Source organism: Terrapene carolina, unplaced genomic scaffold, assembly GCF_002925995.2.
Source record: "Terrapene carolina triunguis isolate 2854851 unplaced genomic scaffold, T_m_triunguis-2.0 Scaffold230, whole genome shotgun sequence".
Classification (NCBI taxonomy): Eukaryota; Metazoa; Chordata; order Testudines; family Emydidae; genus Terrapene; species Terrapene triunguis.
The window spans coordinates 2,798,726-2,814,882 of NW_020664581.1; the positions used below are offsets into that span (position 1 = coordinate 2,798,726).

Sequence of the window (16,157 nt, forward strand, 5' to 3'; positions counted from 1 at the left end):
ACAACGTTCTGGGAGGGTATTCCATGGTGCATTGCGCAGCTGCTGGGCTCTGGGCAGTCTGGGATTTTTATCGCAGGGCATTGTGAAGTCACTGGAATTCTGGAACTTGGAAGCAAAGGAGCAAATTCCCATGGTTCCTCTCTTGGCATCCCACGATTCATCTGTCCCTTGTGAGCCAGCGCCATTTTCAAACTGTTGTCAGCTGGCATGGAGGGAACACTGCTGCCTGCAGCCATCCTGACTGCCGTTAATACACATAGGTTGTCCCACTTGCATTTGCGGTCCAGCAGCTGGATGACTTTAGGAGTCAGCCAATCTCGGGAGAGGAGTGGTGGAGGATGACATCAAACAGCTGCTTGTGGATGGCCATTTCCTGGACCAGCTTCTCTCAGGATGCCATTTCTGGGCTCAGGAAACAAGCCCCGACAGCTGGGAAAGGGCAGTGATGTGGAGTGGCAGCAGGATTTCAGGATGACAAAGGCCACTTTCCTAAAGATCTGTGCAGAGCTCACCCTGGAGCCACAGCACGCTGACCTGGAGAAGCATGTGACCATTTGCTCACCGCCTCCAACTTCATGTCTGTAGCTGACCAGTTGGGTGCTGGCAGATCAACTGTTGGGGCGGTTGTCAGGGATGGATGCATTGCTAGAGAGGGCACTGATGCCCAGGGTCAAACACACAGGAAGTTACCAGTGGATTTGCATTGTTGGGGTTCCCAAATTGTATTGGGGCCACCAGCGGGACCCATGTGCCTATTCTTTGCCCCCCACATCAGACCTCAGAGTTCATCAATAGAAAGGGGTATTTCTCCATGGCTGTTCACTGTGGGAGGTTCACCAGTATTAATACACCAGGGGGGTGGGGTGGGGGGAGAGAGAGTCTGGAAAGGTCCGTGGTGCCAAGATCCTTAGAAACTAAGCCCTGTTTTCTTCAATGACAAAGGGTACCTTTGCTCCCAGGACCGCTATGGGCATTAATGGTGCTGTGATTCCCAACGTCATCCTGGGAGACTCCGCTGCAGAGGGACAACGCAGCATGTGTTTGGAAGGCTAAGAGAAGTGCAGGAGCCTGGTGATGAGGCTGGAGACTGATGAGCAATATCTACCTTCTGTGAGAGCTGCTTGCTGTACTTTGCCTGAGAGGGTAAGAGAAAGCACCTCACTGATGGGTGGGAGGAGAAGGGGCAGAGACCTCCAGAAAGTTACAGCCTGAGAGGCTGCTTCTGCAAACCAGCACATCATCAGGCCACGGGGGCAGGTTGCCCAGTGTGCCTCCTTCAAGGCTAGGAGCTCAGACGTTGAAATGTACCGGGTACAAAGTGCGTTAGTCACTGGCAGGATTGTATGAAATGGAAGTTTACTATGCTTTTCCATGCTGTGTGCAATGATTTATGAAAGGGCATTTTATTGTGTTGATGGCCTGCGTGCAATTCTAAACCACAGAACTTTAGTCAGAAATAACCTTTATCGAACATCAAACAGAGCAAATAAAACACGTTACTGTGCACATGTGAAACCAGTGGAATGTAAATCACAACATAAACAATGTACACTTTATGGACCATAACTGTGCCAAAGTAGATCACCTGGTCCCAAACATGCACAGGTGCGGGGCTTCTGCTTGTTCTGGCCTGGGGGTGTAGAATGGCGAGGGGAGAAACTATCACGTGTAGTAGCAGGAGTGAAGTTGGGTCCCAGGATCCACTGTTCTCCGTGTGTTGGAATATGGAGGGAATTGCCTGGAGCTGGAGCTTGGAGAAGGGTACTGCTGCTCAGAACACCGGGCTCTCCACAGCCTACAGGAAACAGGTGGGACCACAGTACCAGAATGTTCTCCAGCATGACTGTCTGCTTGTGCATCAACTCCAGCAGCTGCCTCTGCACGTACCTCTCTTTCTCAGTGTCGTCCCTTGCCAAGTCTCTGTCCTCTCTCCACAAGGAGGCCTTCCTCCATCTTGTGTTCTTAACTCTCTTCTGGGATGCAGACAAAGTCCCCAGACGTTTCCTCTCTCGTCTTCCTTTTCTTGACCCAGAGATCTGCCACGTTCTGAAATTGATAATGTCCGGTTGGGGATGAGGGGAGGCAGCGAGTGCCGGAGCTGCAGGAGCTGTGAAACAAGTAGTAGTTGTACTAATTCCAGTCTCCCAAGCAATGATAGATGATGCTTTCCTCAATTTTGGATACCGCTCCTGGAGCCCTGCAACCTGACCTGGACCCACCTGCGAGAGTCTGGACAGGTCTAAAAACAACCCAACCCTCTCGGTCAGGTCTGGTCGGCTCAGATCCTCTCACTCCGCAGCACGCACAGCACAGTAAGGCAGTGGCAGTCGGCAGGATCGGGGCAAACACCTGCTGCCACACTGATAGATCATGGGCACAGGAATCCCCTACCAGGCCGAGCCCCAAGGACAAGGCAGCAGCAGCTCTGGCACAGGGTTGAGGGAGGAAGTGTCAGGTTTGAACTGGGTCGGTTTTGGAAATGACTTTCTTGGGTTGGGTCCGGGTCCAGGTTGGACTTTAAAATGAGGCTCAAGCAGATCTCGATCTCGTTCCTGTAGGATCTTCCCAGTCTGGGGTGAGCTTGGAGATGGTTAGGCCGTTTTCAGTGAGGCTGATGACTGTGGGTATGAATAGTTCAGAAAAATTGCAGCGGTAGAGCTTAAATTCTCTGGTGCAGATGCCATTTTGAGCACCGTGGTGGGAAAGGAGGGATGAAGTTTGTTAAGCTCCCTTATAGAATTATGTTGTAATAGATATAAAATATGTTGTGATATATCTTGACTTTAGCGAAGATTTTGGGGATTATTCTTGCCAGCAAGTTAAAAAAGTATGGATTGAATGAATGGACTATAAGGTGGATAGAAAGCTGGCTAGATGGTCGGGCTCAACGGCTCCTGATCAATGGTTCCATGTCTAGTTGGCAGGCGGTATCAAGCGGAGTGTCCCAAGGGTCGGTCCCGGGGCCGGTTTTGTTCAGCATCTTCATTAATGATCTGAATGACGGGATGAATTGCACCCTCAGCAAATTCGCAGATGACACTAAGCTGGGGGGAGAGGTAGATATGCTGGAGGGTAGGGACAGAATCCAGACTAACCTAGACAAATTGGAGGATTGGGCTAAAAGAAATCTGATGGGGTTCAACAAGGACAAGTGCATAGTCCTGCACTTAGGACGGAAGAATCCCACGCACTGCTACAGGCTAGGGACCGACTGGCTAGGCGGCAGCTCTGCAGAAAAGGATCTGGGGATTACAGTGGACGAGAAGCTGGATATGAGTCAGTAGTGTGCCCTTGTTGCCAATAAGGCAAATGGCATATTGGGCTGCATTAATAGGAGCATTGCCAGCATATTGAGGGAAGTGATTATTCTCCTCTTATTCGGCACTGGTGAGGCCACATCTGGAGTATTGCATCCAGTTTTGGTCCCCCCACTACAGAAGGGATGTGGACAAATTGGAGAGAGTCCAGCAGAGGGCAACGAAAATGATTAGGGGGCTGGGGCACATGACTTATGAGGAGAGGCTGAGGGAACTGGGTTTATTTAGTCTGCAGAAGAGTGAGGGGGGATTTGATAGCAGCCTTCAACTACCTGAAGTGGGGGGTTCTCAGTGGTGGCAGATGACAGAACAAGGAGTAATGGTCTCAAGTTGCAGTGGGGGAGGTTTAGGTTGGATATTAGGAAACACTACTTCACTAAGCACTGGAATGGGTTACCTAGGGAGGTGGTGGAATCTCCTTCCTTAGAGGTTTTTAAGGCCCGGCTTGACAAAGCCCTGGCTGGGGTGATTTAGTTGGGGATTGGTCCTGCTTTGAGCAGGGGGTGGGATTAGATGACCTCCTGAGGTCTCTTCCAACCCTAATCTTCTATGATAGCACGTACCACTCACTGGCAGTGATCCTTTCCCAGAACTATCTTGGTGGGAGTCCACTTGGGTGTTGGGAGACATCACTTCCTCAGACTCTTGTGCGGGAAAGAGATCCTGGGTTTGCTGGGAAATTTCCTCCTCACTGGAGTCCTGATCAGGGTCTGCACTCCTGGGTGCCGTTCACAACATACCAGAATTCAGTGGTGGCCTCCTGGGCAAAAACGTGGTGCAGCTCACAGTAGAGGGCAAGTGCTGGGAGCATTCCTGAAGGTCTTGAGGCTATCCTAGGGTTTCTGTAACCCTACTGGCCCTCCTTTCCTTTGCTCTAACATGGGACCTTTTCCCAGGAATGATCCCTCTCCAGGATTTGCTTCGACGTAGGCTCACAATATTGGCTCTCTGGTAGCTGCTGCTAAGGCAAGACTGGACCGTCTCCTCTTCCCTGCCCTCAGGGCAACCCATGATCTCTGCACGGGTCCACTCAGGAGAAGGGTATGCAACTCCAGCAGTGTGTAATTGGGGTGCACATGGCTGTGCACCAGCATTTAAATGGGGGAGGTGACATCCAGTCAACATGATCCCAGACAAGTAGAGAGAACACAAGTAAGGAGACAGGTCGATCCAGATGTGAAGCAATGCAATGTGGGATGCAGTGGGAGGATTGCCAGTGGCAGGAAAGAGAATCCGAAATAGAGCAGCATCCACACAAAACCTTTTTCCAGACTAACTTATCTCAAAATGAACTTAATCCACTTCCACGCTGAATTATCCACTTCGCAAAAGACCAGATAACTGGGAAAAATAATTGTGTCTTGTGGGCACAAGGCATTTTAACCCAAAACCAAAAGGCAATGTGAAATCCACCCCCATCCCCTACAGACAAGCTCTCAGAGGTAAGAGTTTCCCGTACCACGTTACTCACACTGCCCCCTGCAGTACCTGGGTTTTTGGGTGCTCTGCCCATCCAAGTACTGATTCAGGCTCAAGCCCACTTACTCGGTGACCTTCTGTGCTCTGGCTCCAAGGGTGCATCTGAAATCCCCTCCACCCACCCCCCCATGTACCAGCGGCCTTACCTTGTGGAAGCGGATGACTGGCTCTGGGTGGATGCGGATGATGTGCAGGCACCAGCGGTAGCCCTGCAGCAACTGTGCAAACAAGCGGAGGAAGACAGCTCGGATCTCCTTGTCCTGCAGCAAGAGAAGGACAGAACAGTCAGGCACTGAGAGGACAGCAGAGGAAGCAGCCGGAGAGGATGGAGCCAGAAGCTTGGCAGCAGAGATGCCTCCGCAGGAAGAGAGAGGCTCCGACCCAGCCGCCAGACCCAGCACCTGCCAGGCAGGAAACACGAAGGGACGACTGGTGGAAAGCAGGGGGTGGGATGGAATGGGGAGGGGAAGGAAACCCATGCCCCCTCCCTCTGCACCGAGCAGAGACAGAGGGAGGTCCTTACATTGCTCACAGTGAAACAGGCCCTTCACAGTTCAGTGCGGCTGTAACGCTACGGTGTCTGCTGAAGAAGCTGTCCCCAGTGCACCAGATGAGGGTGATTTCCAGCTCCTGCCGAGAGCTAGGGAGCTCCATATGCATAGGGGAGGCATATCCATAGGGAGGCCAACACAGAACCCTCCTCTCTAGCCCTGTAAACACCATCTCCAGCCCAGCTATTTGCAACACCACTGTCGGCTCCTTAACCAGCACCTAGATGGAAGCTTCAGCCCCACCTTGCTCCTGGCCCTGGAAATAAAGAGCAGCCCCTCCCAACCCCAGCAGGGAAAGCAGCTCCTCTGCAATCCCACGCCCTAGGAATGGGCACTCAGAAGGGACACACGAGTACAAACGCTTCTTCCCAGGCCCCTCCCAGCTCCCCCACTCACCTGCATTTTGAGGGAGGGGGCAGAGACGGTTGATGGGGGGAATGCTAAGTCTGCTACCTCCAGCTCAGGGTCCAAGATCTGCAGAGACAAGCAGAGAGCATGCTCAGAGAGGAAGCCCTAGCCCCCTGGGAGTTCAACCACCACAGCTGGAAGAGGCCAGGACTTCCTCAATGGACCACGGAGCAGCTGGCACTGGGCCCTGCCCTGCAGTGAGCCCTGGGAAGGGGCACTCTCCAGAGAGAGCACCAGGCCCAGAGAGAGACACGGTCCTGCCAGCCTTGGGGACCAGACCTGAAGAGGCCTGCAGGCCACAGTGCCTTTGGACTGGGGCAGGAATTGCAGGATGGAGTTCTATAGCCTGCATCGCACAAGCCCAACTAGATGAAGGTGAGGGTCTCTTCTGCCCTTCAGATAGCTCCCTGCAGCTTCACAGGGCCCTGCTTAGGGTTGTGGCCCTGGAGAAGCCTCCTCAGACATGTCACTTGGCTTGGGAGAGGGGATGGGAGCTCCAGGAAGTTTCCATGACCCTGCCCACTATCGCCTCTCTGCTTTGGCTTCAAGCCCTGTTCCGTCAGTAGGCTGCCCATAAGGAGAATAGTCTCCACGTCTGACCGACGTTGCTGAGGTGCTGTGCTCCCTTGTAACCAGGCGCACTGTAACTTCAGAGCAGCAGCTGCTGATCAGAGGCCTGGCTCCTCAGTGCAGACAGAGATTCTTCTATCCTGACTGGACAGACAGACCCCAGACAGGCACCAATGCAGGGGACTGCCTGGAAACCACCAGCTTTCCTGAGCCACATTCTGCAATCAGCATCAGCGACAGCTGCTAAGGCCATGTTGTTCTGGTCACACATGCCCAGGGTCACAGCCCCTCTGGGAGCAGCTAGCACCCATGCAAGGAGCTCCAGGGTGTGACAGTGTACCCCATAAGGCTTTATGGGGAGGGGGTGCTTATAAATGTATGTATGACATAACTGGAATATGTTTGGTGCTGCCTGTGCCAGGTAACATATCTCCGTAAAGGTTATGGTCTACTATATCTATTCATCCTATTTGTACATACATATATCATTTTCTACTTGAGGTTAAGAATATGGTCTGTATGCTTGCTTGGTTTCTAAGTAAGCTTTGGGAGGCATTTGGTCAGCTTCTTTAGGAAGGAATTCGCCAGGTTAAGTACCTGATCAGGAAACACTTGGAGAACAATGCATCTTGGAATGCTCCAATCCACAAAAGAAGTCTTCCTGGAGACATGCAAGATACCATGTGGACAATGGCTTCAGCCTGTAAAGACTGAGTCATGCAGGGACATGTGACTTGTCCAGGTGACTCCAGGACTCCATCTTGGAGCTGGACTTTGCATAGGAGGGAGGAGGGGGGTCTCCTCCCACAAGAGAGAGTCTATTTAACCCTGGGGGAGACCCCTCCATTTTGTCTTCAGCTGGCTAAAGAAGGAGCCTCTCCAACCCCCCAGGATGCTTGAAGGAAACTGAAACAAAAGACAGTAACTACAGGGGTTGTGAGAGATTGCTGGACCCAGGCTAAAGGGAGATTAGCCTGTGAAAGGGAGCATTCTGGAACTGGTGAGGAACTTATCTGTATTTAGTTTGATTAGACATAGATTTGCGCATTTTATTTTATTTTGCTTGTGACTTACTTTGTTCTGTCTGTTACTACTTTGAACCACTTAAATCCTACTGTCTGTATTTAATAAAATCACTTTTTATTTAGTAATTTACTCAGAGTATGTATTAATACCTGGGGGAGCAAACAACTGTGCATATCTCTCTATCTGTGTTATAGAGGGCGAACAATTTATGAGTTTGCCCTGCATAAGCTTTATGCAGGGTAAAACGGATTTATCTGGGTTTAGACCCCATTGGGAGTTGGGCATCTGAGTGCTAAAGACAAGCACACTCCTGTGAGCTGTTTTTGGGTAAACTTGCAGTTTTGGGACAAGTGATTCAGACCCTTGGTCTGTGTTGGAGTCAGACAGGAGTGTCTGACTCAGCAAGACGGGGTGCTGGAGTCCTGAGCTGGCAGGGAAAACAGAAGCAGGGGTAGTCTTGGCACATCGGGTGGCAGCTCCCAAGGGGGTTTCTGTGATCCAACCCGTCACACAGGGCTGGAGTGGTTTCCTGTTTGGAGAGAGAGGACCATTCACAAGACTCCCAGAAACCTGAAGCAACTGCAGGTGCCGACCCCCAGCACCCCAGTGTGCCCTGCAGGGAGGAAGGAAGCATGACAAACCTCAAGTGATATGATCACAACCTCCCAAGACGTGGGAAGACTCCCTATTCAGGCTCTGCTGCTGTGCCTGATTTCACTCCCAACACCTGCCCACAGGGTCCTGGCCACATGCCTCGAGTGCTATATTCACACCCATATCAGGAACCTCTTGAGACGGGAAGGGGATCAGTCCTGGGGTCCCACACTTACCATGGAGAGGGCTTCTCGTGTCTGATGGAGCAGTGGCTCAGGCAGCAGGGAGATGTGAATGCACTCTGGGATGGTCACCGTCCCACCATCCAGATCTGCTATGACGACATCCAACTGAAAGCAGCGAGGCAGGCATGAGCATACAGACAGGACAGGCTTTCTGGAGTGCTCCCCACCCAGCTGAGTGACCCAGCAAAGGAGCTGCATACAGCTCTCTTTTTTTTGGGGGGGGGGGGGGGGGGGGAGGGGGGGGAAGGAATTTGTACTTAACAGCCCTCCTCCTGCATAATCTGGTAGAGCCTAGAGCACTTTAGAATCCCTATAGCTTCTTACACAGTGCCCGTTGCCACGGTACTTGAGCACTTGCTGACATACGAAATACGCCTGGGGAGCACGTCAACGCCTGGGGAGCACGTCACCTGCTGGGGTGAAGTGCAGCAGCTGTGTAACAGCCACAGGAACGCTGCACACCAGGGTAGGACAGGAGGCAACACCACCATTTCCATCTGAACCTAACAGCAGGGGGGAATCAGGAACTGCACAAATCAGGGTGCTACCAGGACACCAGGGTTCACAGCTGCACTCTTAGGGGAAGTGCCAGGGGATCTTACCAGGGATCAGGACCTTGGCTTTACATCTCACTGAGACAGGGCACTGAGACAGTACTGACCTCACCAAATGAAACACCAGTGCCAATCCCGCAGCACCCACAGGCTTGTCTGCATGAGGCTGGCCGGTTTAACAGGTAATTTTAAACCAACTTAGTTGAAGCAGTTCAAAAGGCCGGGCAGGCACTCTTGTTTCGGTTTAAATCAGGCTTATTTCAGTTTAGCTTAGAACTGACTTAACTAAGGGCTTGTCTATACTGACAATTTACAGCGCTGCAACTTTCTTGCTCAGGGGTGTGAAAAAACACCCCCGAGCACAGCACGTTTCAGCGCTGTAAAGCGCCCATGTAGACAGTGCCCCAGTGCTGGGAGCTACGCCCCTCGTGGAGGTAGTTTGTTTAGAGCACTGGGAGAGCTCTCTCCTCGTGCTGCGCCGTGACCACACAAGCCACGTTGAAGCGCTGCCAGTGTAGACTAGCCCTAAACCCAAACCAGGTGCTCAAAGCGCAGTAAGTGCCCACACAGCCTTCTCAATTATGGAACTTATTGCATCTTCAGTCACCGTCATGTAGATAGGACCCAAGTCCCAGGCAAGCCCAGCCCCGGCCCAGCCCTGCTTGACTTGTGAGACATGCCTGGATCTCAGCCCCGGCCGGTCTGACTGAACAAGTGCAGCCTGTTCCAGCAGGGTTTGTTTATCCCCGCACTCCCATTCCCACTGGCACATGACCCCTTGCCTCTCCCTCAAGAGCTTGGACCCAGGAGGACTGGAGCAATGTGGGGGGAGGGGAAGAGTTACTGCACAGACAGGGGTACGCAGCGCCTCACCAGTTCCTGCGTCTCCGAGTGGAAGATGGAGCTGACTCCAATGATGAAGGGTGTGGGAGTGCTGAGCACCTCAAGGAGCTGTGCAGGTAAGATGGGCACGTACGTGAAACTGTAACCAAAGCAGATCGTCACTACAGCCAATCAGGAGCTAGGCTGGGCCCAGCGTCTGGCTACAAGACCCCGCTGCACCCTGGCCAAGCCAGGCTCCAGAGCCACCCGGACTGTGCAATAGTCCCCCAGGGAAATGATGGCGCCCACATCACACAAGTCATTTCAAACCGGCCTGGTGAAAGTCCTGGGGAAGATAGCCCAAGGAACAACCCTGACCCAAGATGGGACCCACGTTAATAGCCAGTGGATAGTGAGTAGTGGTGTCAAGGCCCTTCTGCCATGGCAGGCACTCTGAACTGTGCGCCTCACAGCTAGGGTGGCTTCTAGGTTTGTAAAGGGACCCGCAGTCATGTTATCTGGCTCTAAAGTTACAGTCAGCCTGTGCCCATGTCCAGTGCTTCCAGCTCGAGGGGAGGGGGGTATACATGCCAAAGGAATATATTTATATTTTAAATATAAAGAACCCTTCTCCAGTGGCATTGGCAGCCTGGAACTAGAGCAGGCAGCTAGCAGCGACAATGACACATCTATCTTCACTGCCCTACCCTGGAGGGGTGCAAACAGTGAGCAGCGTAGGACATGGAACCCTGTCCTGGGCTGGGAAGGGAAGTCAGGTCACTGTTTGAGCCAGTCAACATCTCCCCTTCAGGGTGGGGTGAGCAGGGCGCCCAGCCGTCTCACTAACGAGTGCCCTGTATGCAATCACCCTTTCTGGGGAGGGTCACTGGGGGTGGTCAGCTCTGGGGGGCTCCTGGAGTCCTGCTGATTTCCTCTACCCCATTCAATCAGGTCACTGGTGGGGTGGGCTGGAGAAGCCTTACAGCAGGGCTCTGGAGGTCTGCACTGCCTGCAGAGTGACTTAGCCCTGGAGTGTATCACAGGGGAACCCCAGAGGGCCCAATCCTGTAAGTGCGAAGCCTTTACTGAGCTCAGCGAGAGCTGATCACACTCGCCACCTGCAGCACCTGGCTACCTGAGACATCCCCCTCTCTCACCACGAGGCCGTGCGGCAGCTGCAATCAGTTCATGCTCACAGCTCCTTGGGCTCGGAGGAAGCAGCTGGCAGGGGCCTTCAGCGCTGAAACTCGCTCCCTCTCTGATAGTCTAGAGCCCAAATTTTGCTCAGGGGGTGCGGAGCTGGGGTTATTCGTGTTATTTTGCTGTTGAGGAATTTAATTATAATAGACGCCGCTAAAGCCATGGACAGGAGCTTTCAGTGCAGCCAAAGAACACGTCTCTGATTTGATTTCACCTGGCCATCCCCGACAGTGCTTGGCCTACAGTAATCAGCCACACTAGTCATGGGACTTGGACACCATTAGTGCACGGAGCCAGATGGAGGCACGGCAATCTGCAAAGCCGGAGACGGGCTTTGCACGGGATGTCGAGCCCCTTTTCAGCACGTAGCTTTACTCCAGCCACGTGTCAGGTGGACTCGGCACTCCCTCACCTGTACTTGAGAGGGAACATGAGCGCAAGCAGGGCCCGGCAGGCGTCTGTGAGTCTCTGGTAACTGCTGGAGAGAAACAGGATCTTGTGTTCGGTGAGTGCAGCACAGAAGAGACACAGCACGTTGGTGATCCCTGGGGAGAGAAGGGGCAGAGCATACAGCGCTTGCAGGTGGATTCTTCCCAAAGTACAGCACCAGAGTCCTGCTAGAGCCCCACGAGCTCCTGCTCTCTCACCCCACCAAACAGGCTGCCAAGAGTCTCCCCCACATCCCCACCCCTTGTTGCCCCTTCCTCCTGCTGCATGGGGATGGGACTTCCTCTTCCATTCACTGGACAGCAAGTGTGTCAGTCGTCTACTAGAAACCTCCTGTCACCTCTGGATCAGTGCTAGGACCTGCTAACTCACGGACTGTTTCTGAGCTTAGGGCCAGCCAGACTGCTCTGAAAGTCCCTTGGGGACTCCCCTGGAGCTCTGCACACCCCCTTGTCTGGCATCTTTGGCAGCTGATGCAGGGAGAGCAGCTGGAGCACAAATCCCTGCACAGAATGGCCTGCAGCTGCTCAGACCCAGCCCTGCCTTCTCCTGCTGCCCCGCCTAGGTGCTCAGTCAGCGCCCATTAACATGGCATCTGAATGGACCCACAGTTTGGGGCCACAACCAGCGCCCAACTGCCAGGCTCCCCCTCACTTCCTGAGAGAAGGAAGGCAGTGTGAGTTGGAGAGATTTGGTCGGATGTGGGGGTGGGGGGTGGGGAGGGGTGGAGCACTGAGCTGATAAGCTGAGGTCAGGAGCATGGCATTGGGGGCAGCACGAGGAATTCACTGCAAAGGGCACTGGCTGACGGTATTCAGCACCTGTCCCTATGAGCAGGTGAGGCCGGGGTGGAGTCTCACCGAGCTGCCGGAAGAGCACTGCTACGCTGCAGCTGCTGACGGGGAGAGAGTCATTGATGGGCGTCTGGATCACCTGCCTGTCGCCTGCCCCTAGAGAGATCGTCCTCTGCAAGAAACAGACACACACCAGTCACTGGGATTCAGGCCGAGTAACAGACGAGCGCAGGCATCACAGGGAGCCAGCTCCCACCTACCACCTCAGAGTGGAAGGCCAAACTCCAGAAGCAGCTGGGCTCACCCAGTGACGGACAGGACAGGACACAGGGGCCAAAGGGACGTCGTCCAGCTTTATACCCTGTGGGGTGGCACAGGGCCGCCCACCATAGGCAACTGCGTCTTTCCCAGCTGCAGTGTGAGCGTGACTCCTCCCTGCAAGGGGAAGGGCACCCTGCGGTGGGGCCGATAGGTAGGTACTGCCTGACTCAGTGCTGTCCCAGTGAGGGAGAGCCACTGGCCAGCTGCAGAGGGGAACCACCCCCAAGACAGTTACGGCTGTACTTAGCACTCAGCCTACTGGATGGAGTTCATTCCACTGGGATATCCTGGGCACGCCCAGAAGCACATGCAGTGTTGCAGCAACTGGGGTAGCCAGTACAGCAGCGTCCGGCCCTGTCACCAGAAACACACAAGCTCTCATTGCAGGTACAGTGTCTTACGCAAGGAAGAGGGGAGCACCAGCTGCCCCAGACTGGTCTGAGGGACGAAGGCTGGATGGATCAGCATAGCCTCCCCCTTTTGCAACCATTTATTTTAAACCTGTATTGAGCTCTTCCCCTGCCCCAGAGCCTGGACTCCCACCCACCCGTGGGTTCCTGGCCTTGGTTCAGAGCCTGTACGATCTCAGGACTTCAGGTCTATTGATCACACTCCCCTAAGGATCTCTGAGACTCCTGCAATGCTCACGCACACTAGCGTCACCACATTTACTGGGCACGCTCCCTCCTGGCCACTGCCCCACCTCAGATGCCCCTTAAAACCTTCACTGGCGCACACCAGGGAGGGAACAGCCCTGGCCCTCAGAGAACTCAACAGGACTTCTCCCAGAAAACACTTGGGATCTTGTGCATTCGACAGGCAGTAAGAACGGAGCATACTATCTCTGATGTCACCCAACTGGGTCCCAGGACATGTAACCCCTTCTTCTGTGGCCCATGTTCATGGTCACCTGCATCCCTAACTAACACACACACACACACAGAGCCATGTGCACAACCAGGGGTGCACTGCCTGGGCTGGGGAGACGCACAGTCTCTCCTCCCACTCTCTGTGGGGGATGCTGACCCAGCAGCTGCAGGGGCCGGACATGTGCAGCTTTTGAACATCCAAGGGAGGAGTGTTACAGAGGAGACAGACCCGATGAAAGAAAAGGTGTGCATACCGCTCTTTCGTCCTCCACGTCAGGCTGAGATAGGGACAGACAGAGATAGCACAGTCAGTTAGAAACGCACAACACTGCAGCACAGCCAGACAACAAGGAGGGACGTGCACACATCATACCAAAGCCAACAGTGAACGGGGCCCTGAACCCCCAAAGGAGGGAATGTGCAGACAGACACAGCAAAAGCCACAGCACAACATTTAGAAAGAGCCCTTCCAGATACAGCAGGGGGGGAAGCAAAGTGCAAGAAGGGGTGGTGCCACCTTCAAACTGCCCTAACACCAGCACCCCAGGGTCTGTGAGCACTGAGATGCACCAACTGCTAAGGCCACAGCCCATTCCCAGGAGCACTCTAGGCTCCACCGAGACATGTCACCCACTGAGCCTCTGATGCGTGACAATCCTTATCCACCTGCTTGCATAGCTCGCCCACGAGGGACTTGGCCGAGGTTAGCTGCCCCTCTCACCCCTAGACTGTGAGGAGCAGCCCTGGGCATGTGGCACGCAGCCTCCTCCTTGCGTGGCTTACAAACAGAACATCCCCTTTCTTCTTTTGTGGGGCCTCAGCATGGCTGATATACAACCTCCAGCCTCACCCCAAGAAGGCCCCTCCATGCCTTGTGTGTGCTTCTAGGCTAACCGGGGAGGAAGCCCCAAGCCCAGTGGCTTGGAGACTATGAAGGTGGCACTTCTGCATTACAGGCATCCTGGGGACGCCTACGGAGAAAGGTCTCACAGGCTGCACCCCCTTCTTCAGACAGTGCCACAGCGCCCCAGGTGGGGGCCAGATCTGGTGCTTCTAGGCACCAAGGTCCCTCGGCTTGACTGCCTCTGAGCAGATCAGAGACCCTGGAGGGACTAGGGCACACTGCAACTCAAGGATCCCCATGGCCTCTGGGGGCTCACTACTTTGCACTGTGGGTGCAGGGCAAGAGGCTGCAGCCAGCCCAGAGGGATCCTGGGGAGGAGGCTTGGCGATTTCATGCTGAGCACACCGCAGCTCAGGAAAGCAGCTCGCAGCGTGCAACTCAACCCCTGCAGGAGTGAAGCGCTGTGTCCAGGCTGAGCTGCCAGGTGTCAGCGCAGCCTGAGAGTCTAAGTTCCCCTGAGCCAATGGCTTATCGAGCTGAGGCAGTTACGGCGCATCCGTTTCCTAGCCAGCAGTAGACAAGGGAGTGATGTGGCCAGCATCACGTCCGACCGCCTTTGATTGCCCTAACCTGGGTGAACTGGAGGTGGCCTTTCTGTGAGACACTGAGTGAGACTCAAACCCACGACCTTCAGGATCGCAGTCAAGAACCTTAACCATGCAGACACCCCACCTCATGAGAGCCCAGGGCTAAAACTGCCACCTCCTAACCCTCCCTGCCAGGATTCCAGATCCAACTGGGCCATATCCACCCCCGCTGAGAAGCTCTGTCATCACCCCTGGGGCGCCCCTTCTGCTGCTGGCTCCAGGCAGAGTGCAGCCCAGCTGGCTCTCCTGGAGCAGGAGGGGCGCTGCAAGGACATTTGCTCTGGTCAGTGACTGGGATGATCAGCGAACATGACAAGGAGGGGCCATTTTACAGCCCTATTTCTGAGCATAAGCCAGGCCCCTCCTCAGACTGCCGGAGAACAAGCATGAGACCAGATTCCCACGAGACTGTTTGAAGAGGGGGTTCCAGGCCTTCCCCACAGCAAACGTTAGCCCCATTCAGCCTATCCAGCGCAGCTGGGTGGTCTCAGCTCTTACCAATGGACTGTGGCTGCTAGGCTCTGAAGCAGCTCTGTATGACAGACGGGGCGAATGGAGAAACAGAATCTCTGCTGGCTGCATGCATGCCCAGTGGGCATGGCAACTGTTCTCACGGACAGATTCGTCTGTGTGGGAGGTCAGGTTAACTGATGCCCAAGCCATGCTGTACTTTCAGGTGACACTCTACAAGAGGGTACCACAAAGAGGGAGTTGAGATGGGACTCTCCAACCATGGCCAATTTCCACCCTTTGCTAAGCCAGTATTAGACACCCTACCTAATCCATTAGCCAAGCTGCCCTAAGACACTGGGAGGAGCCAGAGGCGGCTCCAGATGGTTTGCTGCAGTTCCATCCCTAGTACATGGGAAGCCACTGTCTGCACTAGCCACTTGACTGCCTGCAGTGCAGCTGTAGCCTTCTCCTGCCTCTTCTGAGTGCATTGTCCCCCAACCCGCTTCACAGCTGATCCCAGGAGACCAGCGTCCAGTGATACTGCCCGCGATTCCCATCGCACCCTGGAGCAGAGCAGGGATGGAAACATCCCCCATCCATATATCCAGGCCTGGATGAGCTGCTGCCATTTCACACACTGGGAGGGAAAGGCACGTTCAAGAGGGAACAGAAATGAGCAGGTACCAACCTGAGCTCCCCCTGTAATGGGGATGGTGCATGTCAAGAGGTTTCCAATGACGTTCTCCAGCGATGCACTCAGCCCGTCCACGTAGATGGTGTAAATCAAACCCAGGCTGTTCTGGAGGAGCAAACAGAGCAGAGAGGTGTGTCCACAGCAAGAAGCAGACAAGCCACTTGAGCACAGCATGGGAGGCCGCTCATTTGAAACACAGGTACTGGCTGGGGCTCACACGGAGCTAACCATTGCACGCCCAGCACTTGCTCATGCGGACAGCGTGTCCAGGCCCGGCCAGGGCTTGGAGCCTGTCTGCTGCAAACGCTTCAGAGTGACATTC

The 16,157-nt window shown here is 54.2% G+C and overlaps 1 protein-coding gene across 9 annotated transcripts in view; it reads right to left on the bottom strand.

The window, feature by feature from the left end:
- Positions 1 to 15,939, bottom strand: part of SBF1 (SET binding factor 1) — a 44,153-nt gene extending 28,214 nt beyond the window's left edge. For 8 of the 9 annotated variants that reach the window (XM_024203041.3, XM_024203039.3, XM_026656408.2 and 5 more), the window contains exons 1-6: positions 15,830 to 15,939; positions 11,179 to 11,311; positions 9,618 to 9,726; positions 8,182 to 8,295; positions 5,744 to 5,821; positions 4,943 to 5,056 (exon numbers count right to left, since the gene is read on the bottom strand). In XM_024203041.3, coding sequence (XP_024058809.2) covers positions 4,943 to 5,056; positions 5,744 to 5,821; positions 8,182 to 8,295; positions 9,618 to 9,726; positions 11,179 to 11,311; positions 15,830 to 15,860 — 579 coding nt within the window. In that variant the 5' untranslated portion in view covers positions 15,861 to 15,939. Of the gene's footprint in view, positions 1 to 4,942; positions 5,057 to 5,743; positions 5,822 to 8,181; positions 8,296 to 9,617; positions 9,727 to 11,178; positions 11,312 to 15,829 lie in introns of those variants that run through there. The other variant, XM_029912489.1, reaches the window with a different exon arrangement.
- Positions 15,940 to 16,157: the final 218 nt, after the last annotated feature.